This window comes from Rhizophagus irregularis, chromosome 16, assembly GCF_026210795.1.
Source record: "Rhizophagus irregularis chromosome 16, complete sequence".
NCBI lineage: Eukaryota > Fungi > Glomeromycota > Glomeromycetes > Glomerales > Glomeraceae > Rhizophagus > Rhizophagus irregularis.
Window position 1 is genome coordinate 22969 of NC_089444.1, and position 19935 is coordinate 42903.

Consider the following 19935-nt stretch of genomic DNA (forward strand, 5'->3'; position numbering starts at 1 on the left):
AAACTGATGGGGAAACTGATGGGGAAACTAACAGAGAGGTTGCAAAAGAAAAATATTTTTATCGCTATAAATAAATTAAAAAAGTAATTTATCAATGGTTTTGGTTTTATTAGATTTTTGATTCTCCGACGAATTCTCAGGGTATTTATTAAAAAAAGGTGAATTACGTTACGTAATTTTTCAGTCATATCGTACGAATGACCGAATTTGACTAATGTGGCTTTTTGTGTGCAACACAGACCGGAAAAAAAAATAAATCGTAGTAACTCTGTGCGATGTGAGATTTCTCACTCGTTTAGATGCAGCAATTAAGATATGAACGTATCAAAGTTTGCAAAGCTACTTTCTTTTAACTTTCGTGCCTATTCAGGCAAAAAATTAAGTATTTACTACTAATAACTTTGTTACCCCAAGAACTTCTATTTGTTTTTCCTAATCTAAATACGTCATCTTTAAATTTTCCTTCTAAATCCATTTTTATCACATTTTTAATTTTTTTATTTTTTTTTCTCGTTTTCGTTATTTTCTAATTGATCTACCAAATCTTCGTCGCTCTTTTCTGTTCTTTTCTTTTTCCTTTTTAGATCTTTGAAAATTCCCAGTTGCTTTTCCAATTCTATCGTCTCGAAGCATCGTTCATTCCATACTTTCTTTTGTATATTTATTAAATATTCATCGAATATTCTTTGATTATTGATTTATCATCTTTCTTTTTGCATAATTTCCATCATTTTTTACCAACCCTCTTGTCAGTTCTCTTAAAATTCCTTCTTGCACCATTATCAATGATTTATCACTTGCTACGTCTAACATCTTTTCTTTAAAATTCATCAACTTGTTCTTCTCCCATTCTCCAACGCGTTCACCCAGAACTTTATCAATACTACTCTTAAATATCTCGAACTCTAATTGATCTTCTTTATTTTTTGGACATACCCAAATATGATCCCATGCTTCTTCTTCTATAGTACAGTACAACGTGGACATTTCTTGTTCGGAATACCCCAAACTCTTCTTGTCCACAAAATTTCATATGTTGGAAGAACCTTAAAAAGTTTTTTACTCTAAAACATCTTAATGAAGCGTCTATTCTATTTGTAGAATTTCTTGAAACCTTAACTTCGTTATTAATTAACGCGAAAGATTCTTTCCAATCAATCAGCAAATTCGAGCCACCTGACTCTATAAAACACTCTTTAACATAATCTAACATCATTATGTCAATTTTTGTAGTATTGTACGTCAATTCTTTAAACCAACGCCTGAACGCCCCTTCTATAGGTATATAATTCCAACGTAAACTGAATTCGTCTATAATCAAATTATTTAAATTAATTTTGACTTCCGCTATGACATTCTTACAACTTATCAACTCTTTTTTTAACGCCGGTAATTTCACAATTTCCATCGCCTCTTGTATCTCCTTGTTAGTTTCTTTTACCAATATACTAATATATATATATTTAAATTTTATTAACGCAATTTTAGAATTAAAAAATATAAGTTATCATCTAATTCCCATCTAACACTCCCCGTTTGACCAAATTTATATAGCCATTCTATTAGTCCTAAATCTGTACGTAAATATATATTCATATCGTAATTGAATTGTTAATAATACAAATTGTAATAATACCTTATGTTTATTAAAGCTTGAAATGTCGTTCTTTATAAATTATTGAGCTGAATATTTTGCTTTTCTTCGCGTTTTTAATGAATACTAACTTGCAAAGATGTATGAATGGAAGATTTTGAATACGAAATATAACAATAATAATAAAAAATTGAAATTTTAGCTAAATAATAAAATTCTTATATTGCGTACTCCACATACTTAAAAGGTTTACATATGCACTATTGAGTACAATGTATTATTAGCGTAATTGTAATCAACACCTTTTTTAGCACTGTACTCCACTCAACACCTTCCACGTAACATATAAATAAATAAATACAATTAAATTTAACAATAAATCGATCCGACAAAAATTTAATATTAAATAAAATGATGATAAATAAGGTATCCACTTTACTCACTTCTCAACATAGAATGTTTAAAAAGAAAGATTACGAAGGTAAAAATCCATTTTTCAAATAATCAATATTTGAAGTTTGAACAATATTTTAATAATTTCTAATATTCCAGGGCTGAATCATTTCAGACCGTTGAAGAAATGGTTAAAACTCTTTTTCCAAACGCAACTAATAATGAAATCAAAAAATATACCAGGCAGATTTCCATGAAACTGATACAGTGTTGGTTAAAACTCCTAACTCAACATGGGTTACGAACTACGGATTAATTAATTATAATCAATAGATGGATGTATTTGCCACTTATAACGCGCAGAAACCAGGATAGTCGCTGTATATTCCATTTTAAAAATTCACAGGAAATGTATTATGTTCGAGATAATATTTTTATCAACAATCTTATCCCGAACGGCTTTCATGCTCCCAGTTCCATATGTGCCAATTTACCTCAAACTGTCAACAACCCTGTACCAATTGGGAGGGCGTATGTTGTTTTTAAGGTGGGAGTGAGAAAATCTGATTTTACTGAAGACACTAGATTTTTACTATCGGTTAATCGGCAATAATTTACTTGTTCAACATTTTTTTTTCATAATTTCCACAAAAGAGATCTCTTACTGTTTATGCTTTTGTTGCTAGTCATCACATTATAATTATAAAACTTATTATTTTTTGCTTTATAAAGTAGTTGAATTAAATTTTAATAAATTGATAAATCACACATTTCTTTATATAACCTAAAAAAATACATTGTTTCACCTGTGACTGAAAAATCGAGAACATATTTAGTATTACTTACCTATTATTATCAAAGATGTCATCCTCAATCATGTAGTGAGATAGATCGTTCATAATAGGAATTCACTTGTCAGGAATGGTTGATTTCACAGATAATTTAATGTAGTTTGCATTCAAAACTGATAATAATTAACGGGCTTACCAGTCATATTGGAAATATAGAGGGTTTCATCCCTTCATTTATATATTCCTGTAAATTGGAGCTAAAGCAAAAAAAAAAGCATTAAACCGAAATTTTCATTAGTGAACGAGAACTTCGAAATTAGTGTAAATTGACGTTATACATGTGGCCGAAATTTCCGAAATTTAAGTTAACTACCATGATAACAACCATATGAAAACCGTATTTTTGTTATATTTTTGCATCCTTAAGTATAGTAGAGATTAGAGTTGGTACAAATGTCATCAACAGTGTAGGCATACAAAAGTGTACGTTCTAATTTATTTCATAAATGAACAATTTCATTTTTTAGTGAGACTGTGATTCAGTAACTGCGGCCAATTCTTCTACAACACTAAAGTAATAACTCTTATAAAGTTGTACTACATTCATGGCATATGATTTTAATAACGTGATACTCTGAATAATGGCGAAGTGATGATGACTGCTCAAGGATTATTAAAAAAAAGATCGAAACGCGGAATGGTTGCAGATTCTAACAAAGCAAGAGGTTCGTAATCAAAATTAATTACGATTCTATTAGTTATATTCACAGCTAAAATAACCAAACTATTTAGCGTTTTTTTCTAATCTTTTTCATCGTGATGAGGTAATTAAATCTATTGAGTTTTACTTTTTATTAGCCATTTTATTAATTCAACTTGTTAAACGCAGACTTATGAGACTTTAATACAGTTAATTACTCAGTCTATGTAGAGATTACTTAATGCGGCTATAGAGCCAGCACCTGGAAGATTTATATTTGATTCCAATTCTGAACCTAGCCCTGCGAACACTAGTTAGGATAATATTTACCTTATTCAACCATAATTTATTCTTGTATTTATCAATATAGTTAATGGAAATGCTATACTAACATAACTTTATAAAAAATTAAATTTTTTTTTTCAAAAATTTCATAATATTTGGTATTTTATAATCTACCATGGCAATTTTTTTATAAGTTTCACATAAGTCTTCAACCATAGAAGGAGGTTCCCCAACCAAAAATTCATAACACAACACTCCAAGCGTCCACGAATCTATCTTTTGGTCATAACCCGTGTCTTTGATCATTTCAGGTGCCAAGTAATCAGGCGTACCACAGAATGTCATACGTCTCTGACTTGCGTCTGGTGTATGAATCACCCATCCGAAATCCAAAATCTTTATCTTATCATCACTTGACAATAATATATTTTCTGGCTTCGTATCTCGATGAATGACTTTTTCTTTTGAAGATAGACAAGAGCATCTGCTATCTGAGATATATAACTTGCTGCTTTATGTTCTGTAAAAGGCCCATCTTTTTGAAGATGCTTATACAATTCTCCATTTTCGGCATATTCCAACACCAAAAATACACGATGCTTATCGTGAAAATATCCATATAAGCGTAAGAAATTAGGATACCATATTATTTTCCCGAAATTCTTTTTAAATATTACTTTGATAACAACAATTTTCTTACTTGTCTTTTCTCTTGCCATATAAACACGACCGAAACGCCCTTCACCAAGAGGGTTCCCCATTTCAAACGCCACACTCTAGGCTCTATTCTTTTTGAAACGTTACTAAGAATTTGTGATTTCGTTGATTTGCCAGCGGCTTCATCATAAATTGATAATTCGGATTTTTGGCTGTGTTTGAGTTCCAGATTTGACAATTAACTTCTGTTGATTATCTGGTTTATTTTATTTGGAATTGAATTTTTCCCAACAGACTTTAGAGTAACGTTAACAACAGTTTTTGGCACTAGATCAACGCGTTTTGCAGAACACTCAAATCCGGATTCAATTTTGGGTTTATCCATACGCTCTTCTAGTTTTAAGTTATAAGCTTTATTGTTTCCCTTGCCATGAATTTCGCGTTTAATGTTAAAGAGGTTTTGTAAACCGCTACAGGGGCGATGTCACCTTGGTGGTAAAAATGAAATAGAGTTCTGAGAACACCGCCGGAGTCCAAAAAAAAAAAAATTATTTTTATTTTTAATTCACAAAATGAACCTAGTTACAATACAAATGACCGAACCCTACATACTAGGATCGAAAGCCATTTACTAGACTGTAAACCAAAACACGTCTGACCCTTACAGAGACAGGGTGTTGCCACCTTTGATTGGAAAAAATTAAAATGAGCGGGAGAAAGGTACACCGGTACACCCAAAAAAAAACCGGAGTCTATGATACATATACAAAATTGGACTGATGTTATTATCACGTGATGACGTGATTAAATAGTTCGTTAAAATTAACCTTCCCTAGTTCCCTACACAGAGTTCACATGGATTTTAAAAATAAAAATAAAAATAGTTCCCTACACAGAAATTCGATATACCGGATCATAAATGATATATCGAATTGGGGTCTGGAACGGATTATCATAACGTATAATTAATTTACCCTCGATATAACGGAATTCTTGATATAGCGGATTTTTGACAAATTTTACTAATGGAACGGATGGTTCCATTATATCGAATTTCACTGTGTACATAGACTACACGAAACTTAATATAAAATGCAGTATTCCACTTTATTAGTTATAAGTACAACCACACCTTTCAACTCACCTTTCATATTATATATATAAACTAAATGGGATCCTTAACGTGTACCCCGATCCTGTCAGTTCTAGTCGTTCGCAATTAAGTTAACATACACTAACACAGACTATGCAATATGTGGGTAGGAAGCTGAGGACCTTATTTGCATTACGGAGGATAAACAGCATAAGGTTCCCGTGGGCTTCGTACAAAATATCAAACAGCTTCAGAGCGCATATGAGACTAATAAGAGGAAGCGAAAGCGGGGTGATGATGATTTTGATTACCTCTATGGTATCGTCACAACGGGTCGGGATTGGCATTTCCTTCTATATATTCAATCGAATTTATTAAGAAGGCCTTGGTTATTGATTCCGAAGAGTATGTTAATCTGCGTAAGTGTGAGAAAGGTTTTGGGCTTAATCGTAGGTTTGTTAAAAGATAGGACTACGTGTGTGGATGAAGAGCCAGAAAGAAAGAGGGGTTATCGTTTGAAAAAATAGGTGGTTATAGTCTGTAGTTAATAATCGTGTATATTAGCATAGACGTCATGTACTACGGGCAAAGTCCCGAATCCCGTATTTATTTTTGTGTGTATTAATAAATTTTCCACGTAACATTGAATAATTCTTTCGTGTATAAAAGTATCATCTATCATGTCATCTGAGCTTGAAGTATTGATCACTGAGCTTGATTTAAAAATAGAACAGGATCAGGCAGAAAGAGAATCTAAGAAAAATCGCAAAACTTCAAACTAGATGCATCCAGATAGCTAAGGAAATTCTTATGAAGAACCTATGATCGAATATCGTCCTTCTTTCTTGAATGGATTAGAGCTTGATGCCATCTTCCAATTTCCAAAAATATCGAATCGCATTAGAGGTGCAAGGGCTCAACATCGGTTTCATAGCACTAGCTAGTATAAAGATGTCAAAAAACTTGAGGACATCATTAATCGTGAGCAAAAACGATACACTTGTCGAGATAATGAAATTTCCTTCTTGAAGTATGGTACTAAAAGGATACTAAAAATTAAGGAGTTTGTTTGTCTAGCATCCAAAAGTTTCGATTTCCTAAAATCAATAACCTTATAATACACGTAATTCATATATTTAATTTTTTCAGAATAACGACCACTATCCCAACCAACCCGGAACGTGATTATTAAAATAATCATGTAAAAAGATACGAAGTCTTACTCAATATACGGGCACTGTATATTAGTTCGTCATTACAAGCCAAATCATATAATTAATTTATTTCATCAATAAATAATTTTATACATTGTATCAAAAGTATTTTTTGAGATGTATGATGAATAAAAAAAGTGAGACCTAAAGTCCCACTTGGATAAAATACATTTTAAATAAATTACATTTTATATGAAATTATTATTGTCCAAAACTTAATTTATTGAAATAATACATTATTAAGTTTTAGCTGAGAATACTGAAATTAAGGCCAAAAATAAAGCTAAAAATTTTAAGTTTAAGCAGATTACAGAAAAGAATAAAACCAGACTTACAAAATTGAGTAGAATGGTAAAGAAAAAGTTAAACTCATTGCAGAACTTAATTGTAATGTTAAAAAATCAAGTAGGAACAAGTTGTAATTAATGTTGCAATACAGCTTAGTACATCTAATAAATTGTTAGAGAATAAAAAGACTGATGAATTTTAGTTTTAGTGAGGTTAGTGATAAAAATATAAACTGTTTTTCAAATCAATGAACTTTAAGATTGATATAAATAGGTGTTTGATAGACTCTTAAAAAAGGAGAAAAGAAATGCTTTAGTTAAACACTTAAACCTGAAGCCTAACCTTCAATTACTGGTTTTTCTAAAAGGTTGGTAAAATTAAATGATAAAGTTGAATTACTATAAATCTTACAAATAACAGAATTGCAGAATGTTTAAATAATAGAGTTGTAGATAATAGAACTATAAACTGTCTAGATAATATAACAATAAACTATCTGCTAATAGAAAAAGTTAAACTATTTAGATAATATAAGTGGTTTTAGTTTGATCCAACTAGAAATAGTATTAGGAACAAAATTTTTGCCTGATTTTAATTCTATAAATTATAGAAAAACTTTGTAAATTACTATTTTTAGTATTTTTAGTATTTCTAATAAAAGTAGTAAAAAAAAATAGAAAAGAATAGAAAAGAATTAAATAGAAACATAAAAATAGAAAACAGATTAGATGAAAATAACTGAACTATATAATAGGAAGATAAGATCTACAACCTTTAGTAAAGGTATAAATTTATAGTTATAAAACTTAATAGTATAAATAAATAATTCTTATATTATAACTATAAATCAAAATCTGTATTAATGTTTATAGTATTATTATTACTTCATCAGAATAGAATTCCACTTACTTATAATAAAGATTACCATAGAAAAATTGGCCCTTTACTAATGATTTTACCTTGTTTTTTTTCTAAATTCTATTAATTAATTAGCTAAAAAGAAAAAAAAATCATAATAATGTAATATAAAATTTTTTTTATAGTAGGATTTGCAAAAAATTTTATATATGATTTTTACCTTAAGCTTGAAGGTAATCTATCTTATAAGTAAGTAGGATTCTATTGCATCACAATATTAATATTTTACTATAAGTAAGGATTCTTATATTATAATATTATTTAAAGATAATATAAGTTATAAATTTTTATATAATATAAGTTTAATTCTAACATTTTTTTCTTTTATTTTTTTTCTTAAAAAAAACACAAATTTATATAACAATTTATGACAATGGCTTTTTATAAAGAAAATAATTATATCATAAACCTTTCTCAATAAAATACAAATAATAATCTGATAATAAATCAGTTTTCCAATAGGATTTCCTTTTATTAAAACTAAATAAATAACTATTAATATACAACAGATTCCTATAACAGTGTTGGGTTTTGGACTTGTCCAATTGGTTTTTTTAATTGGACAATTTTGGACTATCCAAAACCAGTTTTGGACATAGTTTTGGACAGTTTAAAACTGCTCAAAAGTCCTAATATTCATCAACTAAAACTAAAAATAAAATAAAAATATAATGTTAAAATGTTAAAAAAGTAAATATTTAATATTAATTAAATGATAAAAATTAATAAAATTAATGTAAAATCAAAATAATATTAAAAATTAATATTTAAAGATTTTTGAACTAAAATTAAAATTAGCCAAAATTAGTCATAATTCTGGCCAAAATTAAATTTTTTGTCATGTGATCTGTCCAAAACCTGTCCAATGAAAAAAAGGTTTTGGTTTTGGACAAGTTTTGGACAGGTCCAATTGTTCAATTGCCCAACACTGCCTATAGTTAGAATTTATATTTGGTTAAGCATTCTTTTTAAGATGCTTTAATCCATCCATATTTTCAATTTAGAATATTATTAACAATACTCATAATTTAAATTTCATATGATCATGATTTATTTAGTATAATTATTTATGTAATAAAATATCGCAGATATCACATATTATGTGATAATTACATACCGTGTAATACGACGATACAGTGTGACACAAGTATGTAACTTTTTTAAATGCTAGCCGCAACCCTTTTATTATTTTTCCTAAGTTAAATACGCCAATCTTGTCCTGACCATTTGAGGGTAATATAAAACTCTAATTTAAAATTTGGCGGATTTGTGCTCATATTTTGATCTTTGCACAATGTTGAAATCATAAAATCATCCGTAAAAATTTCGCACAAAGAGTAATTTTTTTTTTACTCAATTAATTTTTCAGGTAGCAATAATTCACTTTAATATTTTATGTAATAATGGATAAATTATTTTTTTTAATCCTTATATTAAACACGTTCTTCGTTTCATTCCTCACTACTACATTTTATTATGTATTTTCACCATCAATTTCATTCATCGAAAAAGATGAATTGTTTAATTTAACAATTATTCATACAAATGATGTGCATTCTCGTTATGATCAAATAAATTCTGCTGCTACTAATTGTACTAAAGAACAATACGAAAAGAGAAGTTGTTATGGTGGTACCGCTAGACATAAAACGATTATTGACAAGTTAAGAAAAGAAAATAAAAATACATTATTGTTAGATGGTGGAGATCAATTCCAAGGTGAGGAATGTTTCTTTGGATCTATTTTATTTGGTTCTAATTTCGAAATTAATAATCTTTTTCTTTTATATGTATATAAAATAGGAACTTTGTTCTTCACATACTATGATGTAAGTTTGATCCTTAATCTTTCAATTTTTTTTTATGATTTTTTTTCACTCTTTTTCCTCTTTATTCTCTGTTCAGGGAGAGTTAGCTTCCAAAGTTTTGGTGAGTAAATTATTCTATGTAATCGTTCATGTTACAATAAAATTTAAACCTTCTACTCACACTTATCACGAAATAATAGAATTTACTCGAATATAATATTACAGTAAGCACCATCTTTTTGTAATAGTATAAATTCGTATTTATTTTCTGTGTATTTCTTGTATTTAATTTAATTTTAATTTCCCCTTGTTCAGGCTATTGGAAATCATGAATTTGATAATGGTCCAGAAGTGCTCACGGATCATTTTTCACGTTTGACTATGCCAATTGTATGTGCTAATATCAACACAACTTTGAATCCCACACTTGGTAAATACATAAAACCATATCATATCTTCGAGGAATATGATCTCGCCGTTATAGGATACATTACTGAAGTTAGTATCGGTTTATTTATAGCGTAACTAGATATTAAAATTATACTGTAATATGAAACCAACTCTTTCTCTTCAATTAGACAACGGGAGGTATCTCAAATAGTGGCCCTACTTTATCCTTCAATGATCCTATTCCAATCGTTCAAAATTATGTTGACGAACTTCACTCTAAAGGAATTAAACGAATTTTGACTCTTTCTCATAACGGTTATGGGCCTGATAGAAAACTTGCTGCTAGAACTCATGGTGTCGCAGTTCATGTTGGTGGACATAGCCATTCACTTTTGGCAAATGATACGACTTTGTCAGATTATATTTCAGGTCCATATCCCACTGTTGTAGAGAATGCTAAAGGTGAAAATACTTTAGTCGTTCAAGTAAGTTGCCTTAAAAAGTTTATTAATAGTAAAGCTTTTTTTTTTAGAAAAAAAAAGAACTTACTTAATTCACATTAGGCTTTCTGGGCTGGAAAATATATTGGTCATCTTGATATTTCTCTCGACAAAGATGGAAGAGTTGTAAATTATACGGGAGGACCAATTTTAGTTGACCAATCAGTTACTCAAGATTCTAAAGTTCTAGATCTTGTAGAAAAATGGCGTGCACCTTTCGATGATTATGTTAAAACAGTTATAGGAACAGCAGATGACGAATTTGTTCAGAGTACTTGCCAACAAGAAGAATGCTCTATAGGAAATTTAGTAACTGATGCAATGTTAGTATCGAGAAATGAAAGTAATGCAGCCTTAGTAAATGCGGGTGGACTTAGAGCTGGACTGTTTAAAGGAAATATTACTTTAGCGGATATCAATACTGTCCTTCCATTTAAAAATTTTCTAGTTGAAATTAAAATGACCGGACAAAATGTTACGGATATGTTAGAAAGTGTTGTTGGTAGATACAAAAATAAAATATCAAATAAGACTGTTACTAGTTTTATTCAAGTTTCAGGAATAAGATTTAAATATGATTCTACTAAGTTAATTTATAATAGAGTTACGGACGTTAAAATTAGAAATCCGAAAACTGGAATATTTGAGTTTATTGATTCGAATAGTATATATAAAATCTTGACAAATGATTTTGTTTCAAATACTGGTGATGGGTAATTATCAAACTTTTAGTTTTCTAATTTTTTACATATACAGTATATACATATTCTGTGAATTTAATTTTAATTTTATTTTTTAATTTTATTTTTTATTTATTTATTTATTTATTTTTACGCGCAAAATTGATAAATTCTATTTTAGAATAATTCCATATCCAATTACTGATGTGATCCCGTTGGAAAGCTTAGATGTTTCTCTTAGAAATTATATTAGTGACCAACGAACCGTCAAACCTTATTTAGATGGTCGTATTGAAGATATCGCTCCTAAACATTATATTAAACCGATAAATCCTAATGAACCAAATCATTTCGGTTATAGCAATCTTCAAGAATCTATTAATTTTGAAGATGGGGAAGTTATTGCTCAAAATACAGAAGTTACAACTAAATCAATTGTTTTTATAAAATATCTCTTTATGGCTTTTTATGGCCCTTTTTTTTAATAATTAGATAAGTGAATTTTTTACAAAAAAAAATTTAGATATGAAAAATTTATCTTATTGTAAATTTATTATCTTTATAAATATTAAATCCAACATTAAAAATTTATTTGCCGCGGAAGCCTTCCGAATCTCAAAATTAATTTTTTATTTTTTTTCAATTTGCAATTCCATACAATTTTTTACTTTGTATACCTTTTGATTTATCCTTTTAGGTTCTATTTAGTCTATTAATAATATACAGGATGAAGAAAAAGTAGAAAAAGTCAAACTCTATAAAGAAGTACACAGCAAAATTTCGATCAACAGTGAGATACAAATGCGAAAAAAAAAGAGTTGTACGTAATATACGGTACATTATAAAATAAAAGCTTATTAATATGAAACTACTAAATACTATACCAAAATAAATCGTTAAATCAATGAAGAGAGAGTTTTATTTTTTCACCAACTACTGTACTTTTCGAATTCCGTATCGATTTTGCAATCCCAAATATCTTCTTCGCTACTTTCCAAGTTATCAATCTCATCTTCATAATCATCTAACGCTTCTGATAATTCATTCTCATCTACATCGAGTAGTTCTGATAATTCATCCTCATCTACATCGAGTAGATCTGCACAACGATGCCTGACTAAAAGAGCTAAATTTTCTTTCTTATAATCCTTGCAATACGAAAAGAGTTGCATAGCATTGTATTTTTCAGCCCATTTCTTAACCTCAAGAACATTTTGAGCCCTAATTAAATCGCTTTTAACAATTTTGTGTTCAATAAGCCTTTTAAGTTCTTGCAGGTCATACTTTTCACAGGCATTAAGTAAATCAATATAGATTTCCAAATAAAAGGAGATCTCATCGGTCGCCTGTGACATCTTGATCTCTGATAGAGCATCTTCAAGTCTTCTACCGTATAACCATTTCAACATAATACGGAATGATTCAGGTTTTATGTCATCTATGTTGACATAGACTGGTTTCCATGGGTTAGACTCCATTGTCCCCGCGGTGAACATCCTTTCAAAATAATTGGCTGAGGCTGCTAATACATAACGATTTGAGCCAATTATTTCTCCGTGGACGTTAAAGAAAATATCATGAAATTTTTGCATTCCGTTTCGTTCATAATTTTGTTGAGGACTCTTATTAGTTACTAAATTAGGTTTTTCATCTAAAAATCTGGCAAACGATTTTGCAATTTTATCTCGTTGTGAATATTCATCAGGAACTCGTATATTCATACATGGACTTTTCATTTCCTGTGCTTCACAAATATGAAGTAATCTTTTACATATTGCTAGATAGCCACATACTGCTCTATTTCCTGAATCGATATCATCATCAATGTTCAATATTAATTGATTTCCAGAAACCCAATTATAAGGATCGAAAGGGTCTTCTCCATTGAGAAAGATTTTGGGATCGGCCTTCAGTTTTATTTTTAAGTATGATTTTAATTCTTGTTTCGGAACTTCATTCAAATGTTTATATATTTGAAAAATCACTGTACGAAGTAATTCTGACATTTTAGCATCTTTCCACCCTGATAAATCAGCTCTTACAATGTTCCTTATAATTGCGTAAAGATGATTTATTACAATTGGAGTTTCAATCTCATTCATTTCAGGAAATAATCTACAAATATTCGAATCTGGCAGAACATCATCATCATAAATTGGACATTGAGTCCAGCAAATATTCCGATATTTAGGTAGACAAAGTGAATCGAAATCATATAATTCAGGAATCTTTGAATATGCTGTTTCAAGGAAAGGAGGATTAACAGGTTTTGAGGGAACAAATTTGATCTTTGAAAGTTTTTCCCAAGCTTCGCTGGATAAATTTAATTCAGTCGCATAGTAGTAAAAATGGCGAACTACTATTTTTGCCCGTTCACGCAAATTCTCTGGGGGTGTAGGCATTTTTGATAAATTTTCAATTTCTTCCGCAACACGAATAAATGATTTACTATCCGTAGCACGATTAAGCCCTAATTTTATGAGACCGTTTAAAATCCATCCTTTTCTTAGTTCCGGTGGGAGAAATTGATTAGAACCTACAAACACCTCTCTAAAAAGTTCTTCACAAGGATCATATAATTCTTTAGCTTTCATCAACTTTGTATAATTCTCGTTTGGAATAAAATTAAAGCGTTCAAGTGATTCAGGAATCATATCTAATGGAAGACTTAATAAACTACATATGAACCTCATATAATCCGGATCTGACGGATCAACGCTATTAATGTGATAGAAAACGTTAGTAATATAAGAGTTGAAACTTATAATGGGAACGTCCAACTTATTCAAAATTAACCACTCGTTTTCTGATTCGATATCAAAATAATTACTATCAGTTTTTAGAGGAGAGTAAAACACGAGTCCCAGAGGAAGCAAGTAACCGTTTTTAGGAGACATGTAAGTTTTATCTCTAGAATGGGTAGGCCAAATTGGTAATAGTCGTATTATATCATAAAATTCATTTTTCACTTTTTCTACTATTGAAACAAAAATTAGTTAGTATAATTAAATTGTTATTCGTCGAATGTATATACATATATATAAATTACCATGTCCTAATTCAGACCAATTAGACCAATTATCAATTACAAATCTCCTGAATGATTCTCTATCCTTTGAATCCAAAGGATTAAGAAATTTTTCCATTGGAATATCCTTAAACTTCTGCAGGATTCCAATAATTCGCAACACATTTTGTAGATTCCAGTCATAAATATATGGCTTCAATGGTTCAGCTTTACGAAAGTCTGTAAAGCGAACACCAAGTTTTTCAAGAACCAACACCATAGGTTCATGATTAAAGTTAAGAGGATACCGAATTAATGGATTTGACGAATTTAACGAAACAAGTTGTTCGGAAACGATTTTAGGATTAAGAGGTTTATCAATAGGAAGAAGAGGATATTTCTCAAATAAATCTAAATTACAATCGGAATCTAAGATATAGTCCCAAATTGCATTAAGCCAACATCTATTAGGAATAGATGAAGACTTAGGGTTCCAGTCTAGACTTGGTTGCTTAGGCAATTCATATTTCAGAATTTTATTAAAATCATTTAGATCAAGTAATCCGATATTATTGGCTTTCTGAAAATCCTCTCTTAAAAATATCTCTTTTATATCTTGATCCATAATATCGTCAACAAATACACTAGGACCATATTTTGGGAACAACTTTCGTTCCGAATGATTAGTGAGGTAATATTTCTTATCACCAAAGGCTGCATGTGAATCATTTAAAACTGGCACAAGAGGCACTCCTGTAAGGTCATCATAAGCTTTATCCCTGAGGACAAAGCGTAGCAATTTGACAATAATCTCATTATGGCTAAATGTAGATAAAGTCTCTTTAATACAATCAATACAAAGCTTTTTGTTACGTAAAATATCACGTACAAGCTTTGGGGTTACGAGGTTAACATGATCTACATTTATATCGTGAAAATCAAAACCGATTTTAACATCGTACTCTGCTAAGATATCCCCAAGCCAAAAGTCACTTTTATTTTCGATTAACAATACCATTTGATTATCATTTACAAAATCTTGGATGTTGTTTAAGGAAGGAAAAAAAAAAAAGTTCGTAGGAGATATTTTTATATCATTATTCTCATGATTAATAAAGTGTTTTTTGTTTGTGATTAATAAAATCTTGTAATGACACAAAAAAACCAAGCAGTCTAGTCATAAACAGTAAAGAACAGAAACGTAATTATTTTATTTTTTACGAATAGTAAGTAGTACAAGAATTTCGGATAATGATCGATGAAATATTAATTATTTATTTATCGTATTATTTTATTATATCAACAGTCAAACGAATTTGTTGGATTTATTTTGTACAACATTTATCTTGGAAACGGTTTTTTTTAAGTCAAAGATAAATTTAACAATAAATCTCTATATTATTTACCATATAATTTAATAATTTATAAAAGGAAGTCAGCTGATAGTTCTCCAAATGTTGCATAAAATAAAATTCAAAAGTGGTACAAAGACGTTCATAAAACCTTCATGTGATTGATGCTATCACATGATATGTGAATGTAATACATATATAAACTCCCTTTTTTTCTCTCTTCGTTTTTCACTTTACGATAACTATAATAAAAACAAACATGGCGGAATACAAAGGTGCATCGTCAGAAGGCCAAAGGCAAGCAATGTTAGAGAAACAACGAGCCAAGATGATGAGTGAATTCGAAAAACAGCGGGAGAAGATCACTAAAGTGAGTAAGTTCTTTTGTAGTATTTATAACTGAATTGAATTTGGTTAAAGCATATTAAGAAAAAAATGTAGATAATTATTAATAATTTACAATTTACTTATTTAAAAGGATAATCAAGTTAACATAACAAACAGTAAATTCGTTACGCAATACGAAGATGTTGAAGATTCGTTAAAAAAGGAGACAATCGGTTTGGTCAAACTTGAAGATTTTCAGAAAATCAGACAGGAAATACAAGTCCAAAAGGAACGTGAAGCAGCAAGAACGGCAGAATTAAAGTAAGTTATTTAAAGTTTTTTTTTTTAAATTTAACTAATCCGCTGATTAAATATAGATATGATAAGTTTAAGAAAAAGCGCAAGAAAACAGAAAAGGTCAAATTATCTTTCGATGTTGAAGACGGCGATGAGGAACAAGAGGGCGGGGATGTGGAAACTAAAAACGAAAATCCAAAATTAATAGTAGACAATGGAAATGGAGAAAATAATGATGGTATGAAATTAGTACATTGAAAGCTTATGTTGTAAATATTTATTAATTTCGTCATTAAAATTATATAGTAGCCTCTCAGCCTTCAAAAAAGAAACCTAAACTTGGTAAAAATCCTAATGTTGATACATCTTTCTTACCTGATAGAGATAGAGAAGAAGAAGAAAGAAAGGAAAGGGAACAATTGCGATTAGAATGGTTGCAAAAACAAGAAGAGATCAAGAGTATGTTTCTTTTAATCATGATTTCAATGACACATTTATTAAGATCTTGGATACTTTTAAATAGACGAGAAAATAAGTGTCACTTATTCTTATTGGGATGGTACGGGTCATCGTAAAACTGTCTCATGTAAGAAAGGAGATTCAATCGCTACTTTTCTAGAGAAATGTAGGCAGCAATTTCATGAATTACGTGGTGTTAGTGTAGACAATTTAATTTATGTGAAGGAGGATCTTATTATTCCACATGTAAGGACTCAAGCCATTTCAATTTATACGCTTCAAATCTTTAATAATTTTTATTAATATTCTATTTTATTTTATTTATTTTTAGCATTATACATTTTATGATTTTATCATCAATAAGGCAAGAGGCAAATCAGGCCCCTTATTTAATTTCGATGTACACGATGATATCCGATTAACACATGATGCTACTGTGGAAAAAGATGAGGTAAGAAACATTGTTTTTCGCACTTTGTGAATACACTCGGTAACTATATTTTAACTTTATGAAATTAGTCTCATGCGGGTAAAGTTGTTGAAAGAAATTGGTATGAAAAGAATAAACATATTTTTCCCGCTAGTCGTTGGGAAGTTTATGATCCAGAGAAAAATGTACGTGATGTTCGAACCTAATTTTTTGAATATTTTGTTTTGTATTCTTGACTTAATCTTCTTTTTTTTTGGCATTGTAGTACGGAAAATATACAATCAAAGATACCAATAAAAAACCTGGATCATAAATTATAATAAAATTTACATTCGTATAATATATTCAAATAACGCTGAATAATCATATGATTTTTTAATTAATGGGTACATTACATGAGTTTATATTAATTTTTTGAATATATTTAATATACTTGTAGTACTTTATTTTTTAGCAATTTATATATTGCAATCACTAATTGCTAAAAAAGCGAACTGGCATATTTAGTGTGGGTAAATCATAGAGCATCCTTAAAATAGACTTAGATCATATTTTTCACGTAATGATTACCTTAAAAAATTTATTATATAAACCTAAACTCGTTCAGGATAAATTTGTCCTAATAAATTATTACCAAAAAAGTATATTGGGGTGGAGATTTATATCACGTGAACTTAAGCTTTACTACAATTTTTTATCGTGTTTTTAATAAAACAAATTTTACAAAAAATGTATATGATGATGGAGTCATCAGTATCCAATAATACTAACATTGCTATCATCAATATTAGTTTCATAATGCTTTGTTTGACTCTGATTACTTTTTAATGTGAGCAACCATTTTGGCTTACCTGGTGAAAAAGTACTAATAAATTAATTAATTAATTAATTAATTAAATCAAGATTTAATTATACTATTAAAATGAAGCAAAATTAAATAAGACTTACTTGTATAAAAATACTATCTCACTAATAAATCCGTTAAATGGAATAATTATATTCCAACATAAATAATATAAGAAATTTACTCCATCAATAAATATAGTCATTTCTTTATAGGAAACGGCAAATGATATTGAAAGAATGGTTTGGAATATTACTCCTCCAATTATAGATAACAATGAACCATTTATCTAAAAAAAATTGAATTGGGTTAAATCATTTTTTTTTTAAAAAAAAAGTATATATATATATATATAATATAATACTAACATTTCTTTTAGCCCTCTTCCAGGAATTAAGATCAGGATTATTGGCATCATAATGTTTAATATTTTTAATTTGATAATTAATTACATAAATGAGCCTATAATAAAGATAAGATAATAGAGCAATATAAAGAATGGCGCAAACTGTCCAGCATATATAATGCGCTTTAAAATAAAGCATTGCATTTTCCAAATCGTTGATATCAGAATAATATCCAGATAATAACACAAATGGAATAAATATAATGTACGGATGAATGATAACAATAATTCCCATTATGTCTAAAAATTTTCTATTCAGTGTTAAAGAATCTTCTGAATTAGAATCGACGGACGGTGTTGAGTAAACTAATAAAAATTGAAAATTTAGGATTAAAATTTTAAAGAGCAAAATTTTATTGTTAATCATAAACTTACCAATGCTTAACGGAGTAAAAATTCCAAGCGAACCGCATATTCCATGTGGTAAATAATTACCCACTATATCAATATTATATAAATTAATTATCAAGAATTAAAAATCATACATTTATATAAAGACTTAAAAGGCTTACATTCTGCCCATATAACGTGAGGATATGATTCTGTAATCAAGCATATCATATTAAATGCCAACGCTAGTAGAAAACGGTGTAAATTATTAAATAATTTATAATTTAGTTCATTATATCACGTGACTAAGTTAAACGGGCTTACCTGAATTATAAGCTAAAACTAATAAATGAAATGAGTGTAGTGGTTTGGGCCTTATGATACCTCTTCCTCTTGTATGATTAAGAAAGAAAGTCTGACCTTTTATTTTTACTAAATAATATAAAAACATTGCTCCAAATATTGAATTGAGTAAGGACAATACAAGTGTTATCCAACTAGCATTTAAAAAAAATTCATTATGATCGCAACGATGAATGTTTATTCTAAAATCACATGCACAATACGTATTATTTGTAGTTTGATCGAAACGGCACATTCGCGCATAATTATTATCAAGTTCTACCATGACTAGTTGGATTGATATGATCGGGAAAGAAACAACATCAATTAGAGAAAATGCTGGGAGAAAAGTTTTTTTTTTTCTTTTTTTTGAGTTATTGCTTTTATTTATAATACGATGTTTGCATTTGGGTATACAATAATAATCTATTATAATTTACCAGTTCTAGAATTTTGATCGAATATCATTTTTATTTTCCGATTTACGCGAAAACCAATTGGACTTTGTGAACAAGCGGATAAATACATAAATGGTATTTTAATTAAAATTTAAACAAAAAATCCTTATTATACTGTATTTAATATTTAATTCATGCACATAATCAACGGACCTGCATCAAAAAAGGAATTAACATAAAAAGAAATCCATTGTACAAGTCACAGCATATTTATTTTTTAAATTTATTATATTACCTGTTTATTAACAATAATGTTCTACCAATTAGGGGAATATTTTTAATGTTTACGTCATTTACTGATGACTTCGTATTAATTTAAACTTTTTTGACGTACATAAATCAAAATTATGTATAATCTCAGTATAAAAGTTT

General features: G+C 29.0%; 6 protein-coding genes across 6 annotated transcripts; 2 read left to right on the forward strand and 4 right to left on the reverse strand.

The window, feature by feature from the left end:
* Positions 1-497: 497 nt before the first annotated feature.
* On the reverse strand, positions 498-1216 carry OCT59_007816 (uncharacterized protein; the record flags this gene model as incomplete). Its single annotated transcript, XM_025310968.2, has 3 exons — positions 498-650; positions 739-1014; positions 1115-1216. 3 exons carry the CDS (start codon positions 1214-1216, stop codon positions 498-500), a joined length of 531 nt encoding a protein of 176 aa, XP_025176351.2.
* A 2085-nt stretch (positions 1217-3301) lies between these two features.
* Positions 3302-4805, reverse strand: OCT59_007817 (uncharacterized protein; the record flags this gene model as incomplete). The annotated part of the gene is made up of 7 exons (XM_066142034.1): positions 3302-3347; positions 3412-3488; positions 3809-3865; positions 3938-4250; positions 4319-4362; positions 4464-4632; positions 4717-4805. 7 exons carry the CDS (start codon positions 4803-4805, stop codon positions 3302-3304), a joined length of 795 nt encoding a protein of 264 aa, XP_065998947.1.
* Positions 4806-9328: 4523 nt separating this feature from the next.
* OCT59_007818 (uncharacterized protein) lies at positions 9329-11796 on the forward strand (the record flags this gene model as incomplete). The annotated part of the gene is made up of 9 exons (XM_066142035.1): positions 9329-9652; positions 9737-9762; positions 9839-9862; positions 9942-9965; positions 10057-10239; positions 10320-10616; positions 10695-11129; positions 11220-11344; positions 11493-11796. Exons 1-9 carry the CDS (start codon positions 9337-9339, stop codon positions 11794-11796), a joined length of 1734 nt encoding a protein of 577 aa, XP_065998948.1. The 5' UTR covers positions 9329-9336.
* A 109-nt stretch (positions 11797-11905) lies between these two features.
* OCT59_007819 (uncharacterized protein) lies at positions 11906-15336 on the reverse strand (the record flags this gene model as incomplete). The annotated part of the gene is made up of 3 exons (XM_066142036.1): positions 11906-14029; positions 14108-14288; positions 14361-15336. 3 exons carry the CDS (start codon positions 15334-15336, stop codon positions 12238-12240), a joined length of 2949 nt encoding a protein of 982 aa, XP_065998949.1. The 3' UTR covers positions 11906-12237.
* Positions 15337-15900: 564 nt separating this feature from the next.
* On the forward strand, positions 15901-17531 carry OCT59_007820 (uncharacterized protein). The gene is made up of 8 exons (XM_066142037.1): positions 15901-16040; positions 16149-16318; positions 16375-16532; positions 16601-16753; positions 16818-16999; positions 17085-17204; positions 17273-17368; positions 17449-17531. Exons 1-8 carry the CDS (start codon positions 15930-15932, stop codon positions 17494-17496), a joined length of 1038 nt encoding a protein of 345 aa, XP_065998950.1. The 5' UTR covers positions 15901-15929; the 3' UTR covers positions 17497-17531.
* A 235-nt stretch (positions 17532-17766) lies between these two features.
* OCT59_007821 (uncharacterized protein) lies at positions 17767-19391 on the reverse strand (the record flags this gene model as incomplete). Its single annotated transcript, XM_066142038.1, has 7 exons — positions 17767-17802; positions 17955-18048; positions 18132-18316; positions 18396-18739; positions 18809-18871; positions 18946-19008; positions 19088-19391. The coding sequence occupies 7 exons, from the start codon at positions 19389-19391 to the stop codon at positions 17767-17769; spliced, it is 1089 nt and encodes a 362-aa protein (XP_065998951.1).
* Positions 19392-19935: the final 544 nt, after the last annotated feature.